Source organism: Mirounga angustirostris, unplaced genomic scaffold, assembly GCF_029215605.1.
Source record: "Mirounga angustirostris isolate CCGP_5_RB_7025 unplaced genomic scaffold, mMirAng1.0.hap1 SCAF_10, whole genome shotgun sequence".
Taxonomy (NCBI): Eukaryota; Metazoa; Chordata; class Mammalia; order Carnivora; family Phocidae; genus Mirounga; species Mirounga angustirostris.
The window spans coordinates 117,185,065-117,207,791 of NW_026991718.1; the positions used below are offsets into that span (position 1 = coordinate 117,185,065).

General features: G+C 55.2%; 1 protein-coding gene across 1 annotated transcript in view; it reads left to right on the forward strand.

The window, feature by feature from the left end:
* The window catches only part of VSTM2L (V-set and transmembrane domain containing 2 like), a 36,095-nt gene extending 16,947 nt beyond the window's left edge, over positions 1–19,148 (forward strand). Inside the window, exons 2-4 of the mRNA XM_045883868.3 lie at positions 8,279–8,448; positions 9,927–9,977; positions 17,760–19,148. Of these exons, the coding sequence (XP_045739824.1) occupies positions 8,279–8,448; positions 9,927–9,977; positions 17,760–18,032 (494 nt within the window). The 3' untranslated portion in view covers positions 18,033–19,148. The remainder of the gene's footprint in view (positions 1–8,278; positions 8,449–9,926; positions 9,978–17,759) is intronic.
* Positions 19,149–22,727: the final 3,579 nt, after the last annotated feature.

Sequence of the window (22,727 nt, forward strand, 5' to 3'; positions counted from 1 at the left end):
TCAGCATCACGTCCTCCAGGTTCATCCATGTTGGAGCCTGGGTCGGAATGTCCCTCCTTTTAAGGCTGAATAATATTCCCTTGTGTGGAGAGACCACATTTTGTGTATCCATTCATCAAGGGAGCAGGCCACGACACAGTAGGACCTGGCAAGAGATGGGCTGAGTGGGGACCAAGGGGCCGGCGGGGCCACATTGGTTCTCTCTGCTCTGCCCTCCCTCTTGCCCCCCTCTAGCTCCAGTTGTGCCTTGGTTCCCCTGACAAGGAACTGATCCTTGTCCTCTGGGTTTTTGTCTGACCTTTCTCCCTTCATGCGTTCATTCACTCATTCAGCACATGCCTAACAGCACCTCCCATGGGCCAGTTGGTCCTCAAGGGAAGCCTGCTCTCACTCTGGCATAGACGGATGGGTGGCCTGGGGTCCAGTCCCTGCAGGCTTCCTGGAGGAGGCAGCCTCAAACCAGAGATTTGAAGATTAGAAGGGCAAGGAAGGCTGTGGGGAGGGAGAGAGGAGATTTGGGGCTGGATCAGAGGGTCTGGGCTGGGGGGGTCTGGCCTCAGAGATGGAGGGAGCTGGGGGCTGGGCTGAGGCTGCCTCTGGTGGACAAGTCCCCTGAGGCTTGCCTGTGTGTCACCGGCTGCTGGGGGGACAGGGGGCTGTCGGGAGCCAATGAGGAAGGAGCGAGGAGGTACAGGGTCGATAAGAGGTTACACACGGCCCAGGCGTGAATGAAGTAGAGACGCTGTACCCACTGCATAATCTGATGCAGCTACAAGGAAGCATCTTGAAAATCTTTCTGGAGATGACAGAATTTTGAGCTAGAATGTGAGTGAAGGGAGTGATACTTGCTGAGCACCTACTGTGTGCCAGGCACGAGGCATGTGTTGCCTTGTGTTATCCTCCCCTCTGCCCTCTCTTTCTCTCCTTTTTTCATATAAAGAACTGAGGTTCGGAGAGGCAAAGGGGCTTGTCCAGGTCACACAGCTGGGGAGTAGAAGAAACAGGATTCGAACCCAGGCCTGAGGGCAAAGCCCTAGATGTGGTATAGAATCAGGGCCTGGAAGGTTAGGAAGGAGGTCAGGCCCCGGTCGTGAAAGGCAGACAAGATCTTCCAGGTCTTCCTCCGCCTTAACTAGAAGCCGAACCCACTGACTCGGGCCAGGATCCCAGAGCTGTTTCCTGCCGACCGAGGCCCGATACCCGGGCTTGGGGTTAATGACTACATTGCCCCCCCAATTAAAGGCAGAAAGGAAGAAGAGGTTGCATTCAATCAAGCCCCTTTCTCCTTCTCCTGCAGAATCCTAATTTGTGGACACCGGTTTTAATTGTCTTCCCAGCAGGCCCAGCCCTGCTCAGGCCCTGGGGCAGGAGAACGCAATTGCATCCTTCTCAAAAATCTATAATTATACGAGCCTCCCTGGAGACCGGCTGTGAGGAGTTACCTGAGCTGGGAGGGAGGGAGGGCTTAGGACAGGAGGAAGTCAAGGAGAAGAGATGGATTTTATGTGCCAAACTCAGCAGGGATGCTAACTGGAGATGGGGGGCTCTGGGAGGCTGGAGAGAAGGACATGGGGGAGGGGATAGGCAGGGGGGCTGCATGAGCAAGGTCTAGAAGTTACGGGCTCCACTCTCAAGTGCTCTGGAACTGGGTTCAAATGTAACTGTTTTCTCTGTGGCCTTGGGCAAGTCCTTCACCGCTCTGGGCCTCGGCTTCCCCACCTGAACAATGGGGATCAATGACCCCCCTTCCCCCACAGCATCATGGTGGGAGCAAATGTCCAGGAAGAGCTTGGCACGGTGCCTGACACGAGTGCTCTGCATTTCTTAGACGTTACTACTGTGCCATCATCGTCCTCAAACTTAGTGCGGACCTCCTTCCAGTTTCTGGTGTTGATGTGGTACCCTTTCTCACAGAGCTGGGACAGGGAGCAAGAACCTCTGCTGACTAGAGCTGCCTGCTTGTGGTGGAGGTGTGAGGAACTGAGCTCCCATCTCTGGAAGTGTGCAAGTGGGATGCAGAGGTGTGGAGCCCGGTGGCTGAACTTTTCCTGATAATTCAGACCAAATCCTGATGGGGGCTGATGGAGCCCTGGGTCTTGGTCACAACTGCTGGTGAGACCCAGGTTCAAAACCCAGCTCTGTGTGAACTTGGGCAAGTCCTGTCTCCTTTTTGAGCCTCATTTTCCTTATCTGTCAAATGGGGGTGAGCGGATTAGAGACAGTGCCTGCATAGTGTTAGGAGTGTAGTAGATGCTTCATCAATGGTATGGATTCTTTTTAAAAAACAATGACAAAGCTCTCTGGATTTCCCTCCTCCTTGTCTTGGCTCACACCATTCTTTTTCTTTTTTTTTTTTTTTTTTAAGATTTTGTTTATTCATTTGAGACACAGAGATACAGAGAGAGAGAGCGCATGAGCAGTGGGAGAGGCAGAGGGAGAGGGAGAAGCAGACTCCCGGCTGAGCCAGGAGCCCGATGTGGGGCTCGATCCCAGGACCCCGGGATCATGACCTGAGCCCAAGGCAGACGCTCAACCATCTGAGCCACCCAGGCGCCCCTACACCATTCCTTTTCTCCTTGCCTCTGCCTGTCAGGATGCACCCATCTCAGGGCCCAGCTGACGTGCTCCTCCTCCCCTAAGTAGCGGTGACCCCTCCCCTTTCCAGTGCCCAGGACACCGCTTTTAGGACCTACATCACTTTCTCCCTCAGACTGTCTGAGCTGATGGGGTTCTCAGACCATCAGCACTGACCTCCATTGTACAGAGGAGCAAACCGAAGCTCAGAGGCGGGGAGAGATGCTCCCCAGGCCACACAGCAGGTCTGTTGGCAGAAACAGGCTCAGTCCTCCATCGCTGGTTCCAGCCCCATGCCCTGGGTACTCACCTGCATATGCTGCCTCTCCATCAGGGGCTCCTTGGGACAGGGCCGGGGACAGGGAGACTCAGGTTATGCCCTCAAATGCTCAGAACCTCATTTTCCACGTGTCTTGAAGACACATCGCCCCCATCACCACTGAGGTTGGAGACAACGGGAGATCCTGGCAGATCCTGACAGGGTCTGAGGAGATCAGAGAGACCCTGGGACCAGAGTCCACTGTGGGGGTGGGGGAGCTGGTGGTTGCCCCCACAGATGACTCACCTGGTTCCATGAGTTCTTGCAGCCAGATTTCTATCCCTCTTCCTCCCCGAAGCCCTTCCCCACTCTTGGCTCCAAACCATCTCCCCACCTGGGGCAGGGGGGCATGGGCAGGGAGCATAACACCTCCTTTGAGAAGTCTGCCCTGATTGCCTCAGGCTGGGTGAAATGCCTCCTCTGTGCCTCCCAAGCCTTTGCCTTCCCCAGCCTGCCCCACAGGACCCTGCAAGGTTGGCCATCTTAAGACTGTTACTTTGTAAGAAAGACCTCTACAGCCAGAAAGAGTTTAAATATTCTGGGAAGAACATAGCCTTGGGAGTCAGACAGGCCTGGGTTCAAATCCAGGTTCTGCCATGTGACCTTGGAAGGGTCACTGCCCTGCACTGGGCCTTGGCTGCCTCCTTTGAGCAACGAGGACATGTGATGGGGAGGGGAGAGTCACCTGCTAGGATGCCCCCCAACCAGTGACAGCTGAGCACCGGGAATGTGGCTTGTCGAAATCGAGATGTACTGTAATCGTGTCAAATTCATTCTGGATTTCTAAGACTTAGCACAAAAGCGAATATAAGATACCTCATTAATCATTTTTATTACATGTTGAAATAATTTTTTTGATATCTTGGATTAAGTAAACTACATGAGTAAAATTAATTTCATCTGTTTAAAAAAAATTTTTTTTTTAACTTTTAAATGTGGCTACTAGAAAATGGCAATTTCCATGTGTGCCTCCCAACCCTGGCTTGCGTTCTGGTTCTGTTGGACAACGTCCTCTAGAGGACCGTTACTGGGATGGGGGGGAGGGGTCGTCCCTCAAGTGTGTTTGGGAGTTAGAGGGCCTGGTCAAGGACTCAGGACCTGGGGCTTGACCTTGCTGTCCCCTAGCTGCTGTGTAACCCCAGGCCACACACCGCCCCCTCTGAGCCTTGCTTGCATCAGTAAAAAGAACCGACGGGCCAGGATTGGGTTTTCAGTTTGGGGGTGCCCATGGGCAGGGGAGGCTGAGCTAGGGTAGATGGAGGCTTGGCCCCTCTCCAGGTCCCCCGATGGAGTCCCCACCCAAGGACAGCCCATCTCTGCCCTTCGTGCCACCCATGAGACCCCCACTACCTGTTGGCAGACATGCTTCCTCCACACATACACACGTCTCTAGGTGGGGGAGAAGCAGGGGTGGAGTCAGACAGGCCTGGCTTCGAGGGCTGGCTCCACCCTTCCTAGTCTGTGACCCAAGCAGCCTGTGGACCTCCTTTCCCCTGGTGCAGGAGGGAAAATGGCGAGCACTTTCTGATTTCTGTGGCTCAGCAATGGCACCTGGAGAAGGTCACAACTGTGTCCCTTTCGCTGACCCGTAGCCAGCCAGGTCCCACTGCTGGCTGCTTTGGATCCAACTCTCCTCCTGCCCTCTTTGCAAAGGCCACTGGGTCTGGATCAAGGCAAAATCCAGCCGTCCCAGGACAAGGGGCCAAGCGCTCATTGTGATCCCCTCTGAACCCTCCTGGTGGCTCAGGGCCTCCATGGCCCCCGCAGGCCTGCTTGAGCCGGCAGGTTGGCATCAGGGAAGGTGAGGGGGGCGCAGCCTGGCCCAGGACACTCAGGGTGGGAACCTCTTGGCTCTGGATGATGCTCCACCACTGCCCAGTCATATCTGTTCATTCGTTCACTCAACGAGTATTTATGGAGCACCTCCTAGCTGCCAGGTACTGTTCTAGGAGCTGGGGATATATCAATGGATAAAACAGGCACAGTCCCTCCTTTGGGAGAGCAGACAATAAACAAAACAAGTGTATTCGCTGTGCTGTCCAGTACGGTAACCATTACGCTCAAGTGGCTATTTGTTTAAATTTAAATGAGTTAAAATGAAAAATTTAAAATTCAGTTCCTCGGGCGCCTGGGTGGCTCAGTTGGTTAAGCGACTGCCTTCGGCTCAGGTCATGATCCTGGAGTCCCGGGATCGAGTCCCGCATCGGGCTCCCTGCTCGGCAGGGAGTCTGCTTCTCCCTCTGACCCTCTTCCCTCTCATGTGCTCTGTCTCTCATTGTCTCTCTCGCAAATAAATAAAATCTTAAGAAAAAAAAAAATTAAAAGAAAAATTTAAAATTCAGTTCCTCGGGCGCCTGGGTGGCTCAGTTGGTTGGGCAACTGCCTTTGGCTCAGGTCATGATCCTGGAGTCCCTGGATCGAGTCCCGCATCGGGCTCCCTGCTCGGCAGGGAGTCTGCTTCTCCCTCTGATCCTCCCCCATCTCATGCTCTCTCTCTGTCTCATTCTCTCTCTCAAATAAATAAATAAAATCTTTAAAAAAAAAAAAAGATTTTGGGTGCCTGGGTGGCTCAGTCGGTTAAGCGACTGCCTTCGGCTCAGGTCGTGATCCTGGAGTCCCAGGATTGAGTCCCGCAATCGGGCTCCCTGCTCAGCGGGGAGTCTGCTTCTCCCTCTGACCCTCCCCCCTCTCATGTGCTCTCTCTCTCTGTCTCATTCTCTCTCAAATAAATAAATAAAATCTTTAAAAAAAAAAATTCAGTTCCTCATTCACACTAGCCACATTTCAAGTGCTCGGTAGACATACGTGGCTGGTAGTTTCTGGATTAGCTCAGAGAGAGAAGATTTCCTTCCTCATTGCAGAAGGCCTGTCAGACGGCACCAATAATGTCTTGGAAGGAAAGAGTGATTTGAAGCACTGGTTTGGGGTGAGAGATGCAATTTAAATGAGGTGGTTAGGGTCCGCCTCCTTGAGGAGGTGATATCTGAGCGGAGTCCTGAAGCAGAGGAGGTTGGGAGCTATGTGGGAATCTGGGGCGGGAGGAGAGTGTTCCAGGCAGAGGGAATACCAAGCAAGTGCAAAGGTCCTGGGGTAGGATCTCAACTGGAATGTTCAGAGGACAGCAAGGAGGCCATTGTGGCGGGAACAGACTAAGCAGGGGGAAAGCAGAAGCTAGCGCCGGAGGGGACAGGCCCAAACGTGGAAGGCCTTCCCTTTCATGGTAAAGGCTTGGCTTTTGCCCTCAGTAAGAAGACACGGCAGGACAGTTTTGAGGAAAGAAGGAGTCGGGATTGGTTTGTGTTCTGCCAAGATAACTCTGCACAACCAGTTGCAAATATATTGTTGGGGAGGACAGGTGGCCACAGGGAGGCCAGTGAGGAGGCTGCTGTGTCATTACGGGCCGGAGGCTGGCCCAGCACGGGGGCAGTGGGGGCGGCGGCGGGGTTCTGGAGATGCTCAGGAGGCAGCATCCACGGGGCTCCCTGCAGACTGAATGTGGGCTATAAGAGAGGGTGAGGGGGGTCAAGCACGGCTCTACAGGTTAGGGCCTCGGCACCCGGCAGGCAAAGGCGGGCGTGGGAATAAGGACAGTCCCGACTTTCAGATCGACCGCACGTGAAGGCCCCTCACACCTCAGGGGGCACATGTTCAGTAACTCAAACAGCCATTCTTATTAAACAGGCTTTGTTTATGGGACAGCGGCCGGTCCTTCCCAACCTCACCGAATGTGGGAAGCCTCCAGGAAGCGTCTCACGAACCTTTAACCTCAGGGATTTAGGGACCTTGCTAACTTTCTCTTAGCCCAGAAACCAGTTCCTGGAGTCAAGCTCCACATGGAAACCTGTGTGTAGAGCAGAAAAAGCAGAAGCTTCCAGATGGAGGTGTTTGTCAATACTGATGCTCCCAAAGCCCTCAGAATCCTGGGGAGGGGCGGGAGGCAAGTGGCCCCAGAGCCGGACCCCTACCTCCCAGCCCAGGGCTCCCCGTTCCTCCTGCCCCATGCTGCCCAGGCACGCGGACATACAGGAGGGACCCCTGGGGCTGCATGTGGCGGGGGGAGGAGGAGGGGCACCCTGCAGGCTGCAGCATCCCAGAGGGGCAGGGGATGGGAGGACTGATGGACACACATTCCCTGGGTGACCTGAACATTGCCAGGCGTCTTTCTGGGGCGAGATAATCTCTCCTGAGAAGAGGAAAGAATTCTAATTACTTCTCAGGACAATATTTGTTTGGAGAGAGGAGAGACAGAACATATGGTGGGGAGGGGCACGGGCCACATTAAATGGGGATTTGTTTTCTCATTTACCTGGCGACGTGGGGGTGGGGGGTGGCGGGTGGGCGGGGCTCCTGCTGGGTCCTGGGGAGGGGGGCGAACCACCTGCCCTGGGATTTTCCTGGGGAGCTGGGCCTTGTGGGGGACGGGAAGATGTGGCTCCCACTGCACCCTGGGGACCCTCCGAGGATGGAGAATGTTCAACCGGTTTAGTGCGCACGGAGCGTCTGCTAGGTGCTGGGAGTCACACGGCCAGCAGGAGCTCCAGGTCCCTGTTCTCAGGGAGCTCGAGGGGCAGTGTGTTCAGTGAAAGGATATGTGGTCTGACCGGGTGGGGCTGGAGGTCGGGGTGAGGGGGCTCCTGCCCAGGGTGGTCAAGGATGGCCTCTCGGAAGGGGCCGAGTTAGAGCTCTGAGTGACTTGAAGGGGCCAGCTGGGTGAAGAGAGACCAAGGATAGAACGTTCCAGCCACTGGGCACAGGGCAAAAGTGAGGGGAAAGCGAGGCATGCGTACAGGACAGAGAGGAGACCAGGGGGCAGTGGGCGGGCCCCGAACCCCAACCTGGTGGGCTTTATCCCAAGTGCAGTGTGGGGAGCCAGGGCAGGTTCTGAGCAGGGGGTTGGCCTGGCCCGACTTGGTTTTACAAGGACTGCGGCACTGGGTGCTGTGTTCTGGGCTTGGGAATAACCTGGGAGGGAGACGGGTGGGGGTGACTAGAAAAATCTGGAAGACTTGATGAAAACGGCAGCTTCCTCCCTGGCCTCCAGGGCCTCCGTGCTCACGCATTCCAACCCAGCCCTCCTCTGATCCCTCACTGTCCTGGGTGGGTCTCCCGTGGCGCCCACGGACTCCGGGATAGAGACCCAGCTCGTGTGGGGCCCTCAGGGCCCTGGACCTGCCCCGTCGTCCCCATGTCTTGCCCTCTGCTGTCGCACACCCCTTGCCTGGCCTCACTGAGCTCCTCTGGAGGCCCCACCTGAAGCCAGGCCGTCCCCCCTGCCCCCCTCAGCTGCTCCCACTCTCTCCACCTCTCCCGGACCCGCCAGCCCTGCGCCCATGGGCCCTGCAGTTTCCTGAGCCCTGGCCACTCCTCCCCCCTTTCTCCACACAGCCCTGTTCACAGAGACGCCCCACGACATGACGGCGCGGACGGGCGAGGACGTGGAGATGGCCTGCTCCTTTCGTGGTAGCGGCTCCCCCTCCTACTCGCTGGAGATCCAGTGGTGGTACGTGCGGAGCCACAGGGACTGGACCGAAAAGCAGGCGTGGGCCTCGAACCAGGTACCGCCCCTGGGGAGACCCCCGAGCTGGGCTGGGACCACCCTGGCCCCCGAGGGTACGGGTGTTTCTCCACCCTCCGAGCAGGAGGCAGAGCTAGGCTGAACCCTTGGGATGGCCAAGTCCCTCCCATCAGTGTACAGGTGGGGAAACTGAGGCCAGGGGTTCCGGGCAAGGCGGGCAGCCCAGTCACTACACATGCTCACTGGAGCGGCTACTGTTGGTGCCCTGCACATACCTGCTACTCGCCCCAAGGCCAACTGCCAACTCCACCTCAGAGATTTCTCTGGGTGATAGCCCGCTGGCTGGCAAGGCAGCCCAGCAGTGACGGACAGAACTGGAGGACATGTCCCCCAGCGGCCTCGCCCACAGCTGGGGTGACGGGACAGCTCCCCATTCTCTCCCTCGGGGCCCCACCGCCCGCAGTGGTCGCCGGCTGGATAACAGGCCCACTACTGACTTCCTCCCGCCCACTCCCCTCCTGATGTCCCCTGGGATCCCCTCCCAGGGAGGCTAATTGCACTTGAACCTTTGTCTCAAGGTCGGCTTCTGGGGGAACCCAAACGAGGTCACTTCTGTTCTTACGCTGGGGTAAATGCAAATAATACACGAACACATGCCTATCTGCCCGCCCATTCACGTATGAACACGTACATTCACACACCTGCACGTGCACACACGGGCGTGCTCGCACGTTCTCGCGTGTTCATGAAATAGCCTCTAACACGTTCACAGATACATAGTAAAGATTTTATTTATTTATGTATTTATTAGAGAGAGTGCGCACAAGCAGGGGGAGTGGCAGGCAGAGGGAGAGGCCGGCTCCCCGCTGAGCAGGGAGCCCGATATGGGGCTCAGTCCCAGGACCCAGAGATCATGACATGAGCCGAAGGCAGAGGCTTAACCCACTGAACCACCCAGGCGCCCCTCACAAATGCATATTAAATTCTGTCTTGCTCCTGGGGGTGTCGACTCTCCAATACTTGCAGCCTGCCTCACAGGGCTCAGAGGACTCTGGGGGGTCGGAGGAAGCCCCGAGGCAGAGACCTGCAGGTTTTTTGCAGTTGGCAGCATCAGGGGTCAGCCTGCAGGGAATAGTACGTGGGCAGGATTTGCCACACACGATCACGGGTGTGATACACCTGAAAACGCAAACACGTTCGCAGACGGAGACCCAAGTGTAGAGACAGACATTCCAACAGGCCCAGCAGGCAGACTCCCCCACCCCCGTAGATCCCCAAATACCCACATATCTAAGTGCACAGCACGTGCCGCTTGACGGGGACCCCCTTCATTGTCCTTGGCTCTGACTCATTACCCCCACCCCCACCCCGAGGGGACACGGAGCCGAGGGATGCCCAACTCCGGACCCCAGAGCATCACTTGTCGCAGCTACTATCTTAGTTATTGTCCATACTCCCACCCCATGATGCTAACACCTTGTCTCTGCTCTCTCTGCCCCTCCCGCTCCCTCCCGACAGCTAAAAGCATCTCAGCAGGAAGACACAGGGAAGGACGCCACCAAAATAAGTGTGAGTTTTGGTAATGACTTCTTGCAAGGGCTCTAATGGAGGACACAGCTGTAATTAAAAAAAAAAAAAAAAGGGGGTCCAGTTCAGCTGGGAGCTTGGGCATGAAGATGGAGGAGAAGAAACAAGAAATGGGGAAAAAAATCGGCCTCATTCTGTTTTTAAAAGATGCAGATTTTTCAAGTTCATTGAATGACAGGCATAAAAAATGACAGGGGAGAGAAGACGGATTCTCTCTTGTCAGGGCCAAGGCTGCGTGTGGCCCGGGTGCTTTGTGGCTGTCTCAGCAGCATTTTTAATTTGGGGAACCAATAGGGTCTAATGGGACTAAGCTGGCTTTTTTCGGCCCATCATGACTGATGGTGGTGGCATGTCAGGGTCACTTGGGTCATGTGGCTCCCGGGGCTGAGGTGAGGCGGGGAAACTACAGCTGAAGGATTTCAGGACTGGTCCGGTCTTCTTCTGCAAGGACTCGTTTTGTCATTGCTACAAGTCTGTAGGGAATGGCCAAGCATTCACCCATTTTATAGGTAGGGCAACTGAGGCTTAGAGGGGTCAAAGATCTCCTGGAGGCCATGACGTGGCTGACCTCCCTGTCTTCAGGGCTTGAGCTCCTTGTCTCCAGACTCTTCTGGGGCCTCTGTGAGGACCCAGGGGACTCAGGGAGTGCCAGTTTTTTGCGGAGGAGGGCTGGATCGGTGCGGGGGGCATCGGGTCAGCCTGGCAGGAAGCTAGTAAGTCCACTAGCAACATCAGAAATGCAGGTGCCCACAGGGGTATGAGTGTGTATGTGGGGAGAGTGACCTCCAGATTCACTCTTTTCTGCTGATTCTTCCACAACTTTTCAAGGGTTTGTGATGGAGCTCCAGACCCCAAGGCCAACAAGACACAGATGCTCAGAAGAGCCTGGCCCCAGAGCAGAAGTCACAGTGCAAAGAGCGGGCACCAGCAGGCATGGGGGGTGCCATGCTGGGCAGTGAAGGTGGGGGAGAAGAGGCAGAGAGGCCAGGGAGGAGGCTCCCGCAACCACCCTAACGGGAGGTGGGCAGATTAGAGAACGAGGGCCTTTAAAGCAACATTCGTGCAGTCTGCCCAAGGCCCTTCCCAGCCAGGGTCTGGAAATTCAAGCCGCTTCCAGATTAGGGCAGCTGCAGCTCCCCTACACCCCTGCCCCTCACCTTTACCCTCTGCCAAGGGCACATCCATGTGCAATGCCCCATTCCTTGTCCAAACACCCACCACTTAAACCTGGGTAGGTAGAGATCTGTGAATATATTTATATACCTGCAACTCTCCTATGATTTTGTTTGGGGTTTAAGGAGTGTCTCAGGCAAAGGGAAGAATAATCTAATTGACTTAGAGGATTAGAATTCAAGGCTGCTGGGCCCCACGTGAGGGGAATGCGAAGATGCTAATTAGTTAAATAAAATAAATGTGCTCAGTATGATTGTGCAATCACTCCCCACCCCCAGCCCCTGAAATTCCTGCACCAGCCGGGGCTCCGGGGGTCTGGTGAGGAAACTCTCACACAGGCAGCGACTACCTCCTTGTCCAGACAGCGTCACACACACTTCAGTTCTTAAATACACAGACGTGGAGTTAGCCGACACCTGGAAACAGATGCACAGCCCGGTTTCCCGCAGGCTAGAAGGCTCAAACTTTTCTCCATGGCCTTCAAGGCTCTGCTCAACTCGTTCTGGTCACCCTCTGGGCTGTCTCATCTTGCTTGGCCTGGCTCCCTCTCTCCTCCCAACTCTGGCTGCTTTTCCACCTTCCCGTTCCTGCCCACCTCCTGGCCTTTGCATGGGCCAGTTCCTCTGCCCAGAAAACTGTTCCTCTCTCTTCCTTCAGAGCTCAGCTTAGGACGCCTCCCTTGACCCCGTGGCTCAGCCAGCACCCATTTCTATGCTGGCTGCATTTCCACGTGCAATCATCCGTGTGTGTATTTGTTTCATATCCGTCCCCCCAAGCCCCCCGACTCAGTGGGGCTGGCACTGTGCCTGCCCGATGAGCTATTACATTTCCAGAGCCTAGTACAGCACCTGGCACCTATAAATAATTGAATGACTGTCACACACCCAGGCCAACAGTGGTATAAACCCAGACACAGATTTTGGTACACGGACATGCCGACATGCTGTGCATCCGTGCCTGTCTGTGTATGTGTGCAGGTGGATGAAGGCACAGGGTGGCTCGCGGGGGGCCACGGAGCCTAGGACCCAGGCTCTGTATCTGTAGGAGCCAACTGAGCCAGGCAGGAATTCGGCCTTGTAGCTCCGTATCTTCTAAAAGTCCTGATGGCGATGGGCAGCTCCTGATTTTTAACTGTCAGGACCTACTTTGAAAAACTCTGTGGGAGCTGAGCACATGTCGTGTGCTGGCGGGGTGGTGTGGGTGCTGTGGGACCCCAGGGTCTAGGGGCTTCCTGGAGCCTGGGGCAGGAGGGCTCCGTGTGACCTGTTGGGGCTGCCATGGTAACCCTGGGAAGGACCAGAGTAGGCAGTGCTGAGGACACAGTGGGGCCCGGAACCTCAAATTCCTGAGCCACCTTGGGGAGACTCATGCATGAGACATGCATGAGATCCCATTTGTTACATCAACCAAGCCCCTGCCAACCCTGCCCAACTGCTCCGTGTGTGTGGTGCATGTGTGGACACTCGGTGTTTTTGGTGGAAGGCTGGGACGGCTGGAGCAGTGCATGAGGTCTGCATCCTTCACAAAGAAGTAACAGGCCAAGTGGTGGCTCATGGTTCACTATGATTTTTATTTTCTGCTCTGGATGTTTCTCTCTTAAAATTCTGGTCCACAATATACACAAGGCATGAAATTCTGAGCTCCTCCAGGGAGGTGAGAGTCACATGGAGCCAAAAATCACTCCATCTATCTCAGGAATGCCTAAAACATCCTAGCGTGGTCAGGGACCTCGACCCCAGTGCTCCCAGGCCAGTGTGGGAGATGGATGTTGACCATGATCATCACCCAGTCATCACCCATGATAAAAAGTAAAATGACAACTGTGACCATCAAAATGAGGAGAGCTGCCTGGGGGGTCTGAGCCAGTAACAGAGGACCTGGGTCTGGAGGGCTTCTTGGAGGAGGTGCTATTTAAAGTAAGCACTGAAGTATAGAAGCGTTGACTAGGAGCAGGGAATCTTGGCTGGGTGTGTGTGTTGGAGGAACTGCAGGAGGCTGATGTGGCCAAGGGGCAGGTGTGGGGGAGAGGCCCCGAAGGGCTCGGTCAGCCCCTGCTAGGAGCCATCAAAGGAAGGGCCCTAAGTTGGGGGCATTGTGTAAAGATCTGTCTGGCTGTCATGGAGAACAGATCGGAAGGGGCCACAGTGGCTTTGGGGAGACTGGGAGGAGGCTGGGATGATGACCAGATGGGAGAAGCTGGGACCCTAGTCAGTGCAAGGTGGCTGGACTCTGGAGGAAAGGGGAGGGGTCCAGTAATGTTCAGAAGGAAGATCCGTGGAATTCTGGGATTGTGCTGGAGTGCGCGAGGAGCAAGGGCAGTGATGACTTGGAGGGGGTCTGGCTGGAGTGGATGAGGCCTTCTGGGGTCCAGATTCAGAAGGACTCTGAGTTGGATCCTGAACACATGGAGGGTTGATGGTGAAAGTGTCTGGGTGCTGGTGATGGAGGCCTAGGAGTGGCAGAGCTCAGAGCAGGCCCTGGCCTGGGGCAGGGACCACCTGACCCCTGCTCCCCATCCCAGCGCCTTCCCGGAGCCACCCTGTCCCTCGCGGGCTCAGCCACGAGTCAGCATGTAGGAGAGAGGTCTGGCACTGCGGACGCACATCAGCATCACTCATTCTTCCCGGCCTGGCTCTGGAGACAGACCCCAGCCTTGAGGGCCAGGGGTGCCCCTGCCATGTCCAGAAAGGCCCGGGCCATGGGTGAGCAGGGAGGAGGCCGAGCTTGGTCATGGCACAGACTCGCCGTGTTTCTTTCAGCATAATTAGGTGCTTAATTGCACTGCTAAGGCCTGTCGATGCCTGTGCCGAGGTGATTATGATTTACAGCCAGGCTGCGGCGCGGGGTCTCCTCTCCTTCTGGCCTCTCCGGGCTCGCTGGACGGCTGGGCCATAGCGTTTTCTGCTGTTTGTGAATGAGGAAATCCAAGAGGCTGCTACCTCCAGCCCCAGAAGCTGGGCTAGGATGTTGGGTCCCCTCCCATAGGTATGCCTCTGAACATGGGCTGGGCTCCCCGCAGACAAGGAAGGCTGGGGACCTAGGGAAGGAGGTAGGAGGGGGTGAAAAGGTAGCCCTGGGGTTTACTGGTCATGGGAGGCTCGCCAGATGTGTCTGTCCCCAGCTGGGCGGCCGTGAGCCCATCACTTTACCTCTCCGAGCCGCAGTTTCCTGACCCTTACAAAGGGTATCCTGGCAGGGCCTATATCTCGGGGTCATTGCAGGGCTTAAACAAGATGTATGAGGCTTTTAGCGCATCACCTCGCAGTGATCGAGTGCTCCGTAGACCCTGGCCATTCTTACTGCTGTTGGGGGTTTATTTGCCTTCCCTGGATGGCCCTTCAAGGGGTAGACAGCAGGGCCGGAGAGAGCGGTGTCTCATGCATGAGTCTCCCCAAGGTGCCGGGTTCGGTGTGGGGTCTGGTTGTCCGTGAGTCCACGCAGCATTGCTGGGGTCTGACCGGTTCACAGCTGTGACCCCAGCACCCAGCTCAGAGCGGGCGCCTGCTGAATGTCCGCCAGATGCAGGAGGAGTCCGTCCCAAGAGCCTGGGCGCTGGTGACTGGTCCGGGTCAGACCCAGCCTCCAGCACCCTCCCTGACTCCCTCCTCTCCTCTCCGAGGGGAAGGGCTCTGCTTCTGAAGGCCACCGTGTCTGCTGACAGAGGGGGCGACAGGGCAGGGGGGTGGGGGTGGGGGGCGCAGACTGCGTGGGGAGGGCCTGTCCAGGCCTCGCCTGGGGTCTGGGGGAGGGAGGGGTGGGCTGCGTCTGGTGCTCCCTCCCTAGGAGCGGCTGCTCCCAGCGCTTCGCATTATTACTCCATTAGCGCCTTGTAGGGTTGACAAATGAAGGGTAATTAATATCCGTGAGGGAAACAGATGTTGAGGTAATTCGCTCCCCGCTGTGCATTCGCAACAGCATCTCCTAAGTCGCCCGAGAGCATGGCAGGGCCGCAGGGCCTCCCTGTGCCCTTGGTCAGAGGTGATGGAATCAGCGGGACCTGTGGCCTCCAGCTGGGCCCAGCCCAGAGCTGGGCAGGGAAGGCTGGCTCTCAGCCCCACACCAAGAGGGGCGGCTGGGAGAGCTTCCCGCTGCTTCCTACCGGGAGCTCTCCCTGTGTCCCCCCTCGTGCCTCCTGCTCTACCAGAAGCCCACATTTTCCTTCTTCGTGGGGGTGATGGCCAGCTGGAAGGCTCAGACGGGCCAGGCTCCTTGCTGTTGCCCACCCACTTCTCCTCTTCCCTTCTGGAGCCTGGGACGCGCCCCCCTCTCGCCCTGTCAGCACTGGGTGACCATGGATGGACCGGTCGTGCCATTTGGAGGGGTAGCGTGCATGCAGTCAGGCCTGGGTTTAGTTTCTAGCTCTGCCCTTTGCTGACTCACTGCCCACGGGAAGCCCCTTCTCTTTCTGAGACTTCATTTCCCCATCTGTAAAGTGGGTATAGAGGTGCATATGTGCCCTCAAATTAGAAAGCACGATATCTCCACTTCACTTGAAAAAAGAAGGACCTAGAGCGAGTCCACTCATTCAACGAATGTTGTCATTGTCGTTTACAGGGCACAAGGCCCTGGATGGTCACTGAGATGAACAAAATGGGTATCATCCTTGCCCTCATGGTGTTTACAGTTTGGCCAGGGAGAGAAACAAAAATCAAGTCAACAGACAAATAAATGGTTCTCAAACTGTAATGACTGCTATGAAGAAGATAAACAGGGGGTTGTGATGGAGGGCTTCTTGGAGGAGGTGATGTTGAAAATGAATGGGAGTCGAAGAGAGGCGGGGAACAGCACTGGAGCAGAGACCAGCATGTGCAAAGGCCATGAGGTCAGAAAGTGCTTGGCACTTGGAGGAGATGAAAGGGGCCCGGAGGCCCGAGCAGGTCAGTGAGATATTGTAAGTCATGTGTGCACGTGCCCAGCATAGGCTCAGGCATGTCTGCAGTGAACGCACTCCCATGGTCCTCTTTCGCATCCCGGCCTCCTCACGGCAAGGGTGACCAGCAGAGGCCACCCCTCCGAGTGCCAGGGCTTGTGGCAAGAATACGACAGCTGGTTTTCTATGTCCCGCCCCCCACTCCGGGGCGGGGAAAGGGGCCAGGAGGGCTCAGGGCTGGGGCTGCGGGGCTGACACCCACTCGGCTCCAGCCTGGGCCTGGCCAGCCTGCAGTAATGCCAAGTGGTGACTGGTGGTGAGGTCAGTGACACGGGGCTGGGGACTGATCTCCCCGTTCTGTCTGGGCAGGGTGAGGGCTGCAGGAGGCAGGGCGGGGCTCCTTTGAGCTGCAAGTAAGAAGGGGCCAGGGAAGGATGGAAGCCCCTCCCCACTTCTCCTCTCCAGGCCCGCGTCCCCCCTTCCCACTTCCTAATTTCCTACGTTGAAATGTGGACTCACAGGAAGTTACAACGATAGATCCTAGGGTCCCCTGTGCCCTTCCTCGGGCTTCCCCAGTGAAATACCTTATAAAACTGGCCAACTGCTTTTTCTCTTCCCATTGAAAAAAAAAATTTAGTAGCATTATAATCACCACAGGTTTACTCATAAGAGCTCTGATCTGGAAACTACCCACATGCCCATCAACAGGTGGCTAGAGGAACAGATTTTGGGGTGTTTCTCTGGGTGCAATCCTGCTCAGCAGTGAACAACCACAGAGCTTAGAGCAAACAACACAGAGCAGCCTCACTGATGTTCCCTTGCGGGAAAGCGGCCACACACACGAGAGTCCTAGAACAGACCAAACTAATCTAGGGTGACAAAAGTCAGGGTAGGTGGGGGTGTTGATGAGGAAGGGCCACAAGGGTGGGCTCCAGAGGGTTCTAAGTGTCCCCTGCTTTGCTCTGGGCGGTGGTCACACAGGTGCACACAAATACAATTTCGCCAAACTGTATGCACTTTACTGCCTACAAGGTTTATTTCAATTTTAAAATAAAAATTTAAAAACCGAATCAAATAAAGAAGCAAAGAGCCAAATTAAAAAGACAACTAGTACAGACACTCTTGCTCCCTGCAACAGGTGTGAAGTTATTAGTATCCTGATGTATTTGCCATCAGCCTTCTTTTTTGTTGGTTTGTGTGTTTGAGGAAATAGGACCTTTCACACGAAGCTGAGACTTGACTTTGCCGTGTCTCCCGGGTCCCTGGCCCTGCCCTGGGCTTCAGCCTGGACACAACCACTGCTCTGGGGCCCCCGCATTCCCTCCAGTCTGTTTTCACACTTGCACACACCTGTCTCCAAAGCCAGGACCGAGTGTTTTTATGCGTTCGTTTACAGAAACGGCCTGGCCCCGAGGGCTCTGCAGTGAGATCTTCTCCCTCCCCGCGTGTCTCGGAGCCCAGCTCTAGCTCAGGCTTTTTAACTGCTGGGCAGTATCCCATCCAACCAACTGACTACTGCCTACTTATTCGTGCTGTTGATGGACACTGAAGTGGTTTCTGCTTTTTTGCTATTTGACTCACTTTCCCGCAAGCCTCCCAGTGCCCTCGTGGGAGTGGTCTCTGGGGCCCTGGTCTCCGGGTGGGCTCCCAGAACCAGCGCTCTCCATCTTCCCAGCTGCTGCCTGATGGCCAGGTCACGGTCTCTCTGTCCCCCTCCCCAGGTGGTCAAGGTGGTGGGCAGCAACATCTCCCACAAACTGCGTCTGTCGAGGGTGAAGCCCACGGACGAAGGCACCTACGAGTGCCGTGTCATCGACTTCAGTGACGGCAAGGCCCGGCACCACAAGGTCAAGGCCTACCTTCGGGTGCAGCCTGGAGAGAACTCGGTCCTGCACCTGCCCGAAGCCCCACCTGCCGCGCCCGCCCCGCCCCCCCCAAAGCCGGGCAAGGAGCTGCGGAAGCGTTCAGTGGACGAGGAGGCTTGCAGCCTCTAGACTGATGCCTACCCGGCCACCCACCCGCCCCGCGCCCCTACAGCTGTACAGAGTGCATGAGGAGCCGCTGGACCGCTGGGGACGGGACTGCCTGGGTCCAGCCGCCTCCCCATCCCCAAGACTGCCTGTGGCCACCACGTCGGCCCTCTGCCCGCCACTCCCTTGCTCAGCATGTAAGCCCTGCCCAACCCTTCCTTTTCAGACCCCTGTGGTGACCTGGCTCGGAGAAGGTGGCCCCGGGCACCAAGGGGACGACCACCCCAAATGCTGGGGCGGGCACCATGCCGGGGCCAGGCTGCCTCTCTGTCACCAGCTTCAGTGGAGTCCAGTGTTTTGCTTTGCTTGCTTGTCCCCCATCCTGTCCCGAGCCGGGGCCTCCCAGCCTTACTCTCCCTCCTTCCCCATCATCTCCCACTTGAACCTGGGGGTGTGGACTGTGACCCCTCCCTGAATTTGGACTGGAATCTTCTGAGCCCTGGCAAAGAACTGGGGCACAGAGCCCCCAGGACAGCTTTGCTCTGAGCCCGTGGCCCGTGAGCAGGGTCACTCACAGGGGTCCTGGGAGGAGAGGGAGACACCCCATTGTCTCCTGGGGGGTTGTCCTTCATGTTCAGCTTCCTTATACATAAGAAACAGCTCCCTGTCCCACTCTCCGCAGAGGTGGGGGGACCAGGAATCTGCTCTTTCACATGGCAAGTCCGAAGGAGGGCCTTTCCCCTCTGACCCAGTGGCCCTATGCAGAGTTTTGCACCAGCAGGACCCTTTCCAGGGTCTTCGAGGCTCTCCCAGGAGACCCCCTCTGCCAGCTCCCAATGTCCCAGCCCCCTCCTGGGGCCCATGCCACGCCCACCCAAGGGCCTGGGGCTGTTGGGAGCCAAAGGCCCCCCAGTACCAATCCCCTCACAATTCCCGACTGGGGGACACCCACCCCCTGGTAATTTGTAAATATTTCTATTGGGCCCCCTGGAGGGGGAACTGGCTCAAACCTCTGGCCGCCCCTCAGTGATGGAGTTGGGATGTGGGAGAGGCCGAGGGCTCTGCCCAGGGCTGTGTGGGTAACCCTGTACACATGATCCAATCCGTGACTACCAGCCAACCTGAATAAAGTGGTTTAAAGAAACCTCTGGGCGGTGTCTTTCTGGGGCATTTGGGTCTGGTGGGGGAGGGGTCAGCCCACACCCAGCCTCCCTCAGCCCCCTCTCCCTCCTGCTCCCTGTCCCCCACCCCCCAGCACAGAACAAGAGCTGGCTGGGGCACAAAGAGAGGGTGAGGGGAAACCGGCCTTTGTCCAGTTACCCGGTGCTTGAATTGTTCTGAGATTTTGAGATAGTCACACATACAGAGGAGTGCGTAAGACACGTTTACACTGTTTTGTCAATAAATACATTAGAAAGCAAATAAAGGTGAGCCCATCACCTACCAAACATGGCACTCCAGCACATTTTTCATGTTCTTGTTATAGCTTTACTACCTATATGTATGTCATCTTAAGCAATATAGTTGAGTTTTGTCTAGCATTTAGAACTTTCTATGCATGGAATCATATCACATCCATCCTTGCATGCACCACTCTGTGAGATTCATCCATGTTGTTGCATGTCTGTAATTTGTCCATTTTTATTACTGCATGAATATCCCACAATTTAACTTATTGATTCATCCTACGGTTGACAAGAACTTGTGTTCCCGTCTGGGTGCTTGGCAACAGTGCCGAAGGCATTCTCGCCCGTGTCTCCTGGTGTGCATGAGCATGAGATGCCTGAGGTTGAGGCACAGCACGGTAGGGATCTCGTTTGCCCCCATCAGGTATCACCAGCACCTTCTTACAGTTGAGCGAACAGCATCAGAGAGGTTAAGTAGCTTGCTCAAGGTCACCCAGTTGTGGAACTCTGCTCTGCAGGATCTGGACCACCCCCCAACCTCCCATCCCACCCACGGAACGTCACCACTTCTCCCCTCGTGCCCTGGGCTTGGATTTCCCTTGGCTCAAACCAGACAAGAGTCCCACCCACCACAGTCCTGCTGACAATCTGCCTGAGGGTGTGTCCTTCTGGGGCGCTCAGGTGAAACCCTCACAGCCAGCACACCCAGCTGGTCCCTCCTTGGCACCTACAGGAACCACGGCCCACCACCCACATTGTCCCTATATCCATAGGGACATCCTCAGGATCTCCAGCAAGGTTCCTCACATCTCTGAGCCTCAGTTTCTTCTTCTGTAAAATGGGGAGGCTCCCAGGGAGATACAAATCAAAATCAAGAAATACCCCTTTGCACACACTAGGATGGCATGAATAAAAAAGACAGATAATAACAAGCGTTGACAAAGATGTGGCCTAACTGGAACCCTCATGCTCTGCTGGTGGGATTATAAAGTGATACAGCCGTTTGGGAGAACAGTTTGGCAGTTTCTCAGAATGTTAAACATAGAGTTGCTGTATCACCCAGCAATTCCACTCCTGTGTATATATATACTCAAGAGAACTGAAAACCTATGTTCACACAAAAACGTGTGCATGAATACTCTTAGCAGCATTATGCACAATAGCTAAAAAGTGGAAACAACCCAAGCACCCATCAACTGATGAATGGGTGGATAGAATGTGGCATATCTAGACACTGGAATATTATTTGGCAATAAAGAGGAACGCAGTACTGACCCATACTACATCATAGATGAACCTTGGAAACATTATTCTAAGAGAAAGCAGCCAGACACAAAAGGTCCCATATTGTATGATGGCATTTATATGAAACGTCCAGAATAGGAATATCCACAGGGACAGAAAGCAGACTGGTGGTTGCCAGGGCCAGGGGAGAGTAGAGTGGGTGGTGACTGCTAATGGCTATGGGGTTCTTTTGCGGGTGATTGAAATATTCTAAAATTGATTGTGGTGATGGACACACAACTCTGCGGATATCCTAAAAATCGTTGAATTGTACACTTTACATGGGTGAACTGCATAGTGTGTGAATTATATCTCAATAAATCTGTTGTGAGAAAGGAGGTGCTCCTGACTACAGCACAGTGCCCACGGGCCCAAAACAGGCACACGGAGGCCCCCAGGAAATTCTGACTCCTATTAATATTGCTGTGATTTTTATATGGAAGCCAGAGCCAAGTTGTGCCCCTCCCCAGGGCAGCCTGGGGGGTGGGTGTGAAGGGCAGGAAAGAAACGTGAGTCCTGGGGGAGGGCAGTTCCTAACAATCATACCTAGTCCTGTCCTAAAGTCTCAGATAAACCTCTGCACACCCCCAGGTTAGTTGCAGGCCACAGTCCCCTTTATGCCATGCCCTAAGCATAATAGGGCGGTGGTGGGCTTATTATAAATTCAGATGTCCCAGCCCCCTCTTGGCCTTCAGATCCCTGCCCACATCAATAGCTAGTGCCCCCAGGTGGTTCTGTGATGGGGAAAGAGAGCAGACCCCTGGCCAGGGACATCTTCCCATACTCTTGCTCAACTCTCATACTCTTACATCTCCAGCCCCCAGCTCCCTTGGTCTCCAAGGCCCTGAATTCTGGCCCCAACCCCTCCCACACCCTGGCTGCCTGGCCCCCTCTCAGTACCCCTCTCAGGGCTCCCCTGCTGACCCTGTCCTAGAGCTTCCCTTCCTGCCCTGTGCAGCATGGGGATGGGGTAACTGACAGTAAGGACAAGGCTTCTGTTCCCCTTCTTGATCCTAATTTACCCCAGGATTCAGAGTGTGAGGCAGGAGTGCTCCCATTTTAGGAGGTGAGAGCGTGTCCACTAAGTTTCAACCCAAGGGCTGGCCCTCCTGGTTCAGGGCAAGACTGACTATACTCCTAGTCCTGACAAGTGCTGGCTATGTGATTAGCTACCTAAGAGGGCAAGGGCCAGTTCCAAAATCATGCCCGCACCTGAATAAGGAACGAGGTTGGGGGCAGGGGATGATAGGGGCCTGGTCCAGGGGGAGATGGGGAGGGACTCAAGAGCCCCACCAGGGACCCTGGAAATGAGTGCGGTCTGCTGCCCACCCAGGCCCACACTTAGTCCAAACCTGGGCATCTGAGTCTGGGGAGCTTGTGAGCAACCCAGGTTTTGGGGCTCTATCCCTGGAGATTCTGACTCAGTAGTCTCAGAGCGGAGCCCAGAAATCTGTATGTCCAATGGGATTCTGATGGAGGTGGCCAATGGACGGTAGTTCAAGAAAAACTCTACCATATGATCCTTTAAAGAAATAGACATGAATAACTAAAAAATAATACTTTTTATATAAAAGTGGGTGTTTGTTACACTCAACCACAAGCAACAGGCCTTGCTTCTTACCAGCGCTCATTTTGGCTGCTAACTGAAGAGCATTCCAGCACCTGGATGCACCACAATTACCCTAAGGACTCACCTACTGATGGACAGCTAAGTTATTTCTAGTGATTTGCCGTTACAGGTGATGATTCTCCAAATATGGTTCTATGAACTGCTCAGCACACATGAGGTATTTTAGGTGTGTGGGAAATCCTTCAACATGGAATCATTAGCACCAGATAGATGAATCTACACTTTCAGTCCGAGACAGTCTAACAAACTGCTCTCTCCAAACAACCTTGACAATCTTAAAAAATTGGGGGGAGAATTTAAGGGGATACCGTGAAATTAGCTTTTGGCACACTGAAGCTGCTTTCATTCACCCACACAAGTGAGGGCGGGGCCCAGGAATCTGCATTGCTCACAAGCTTC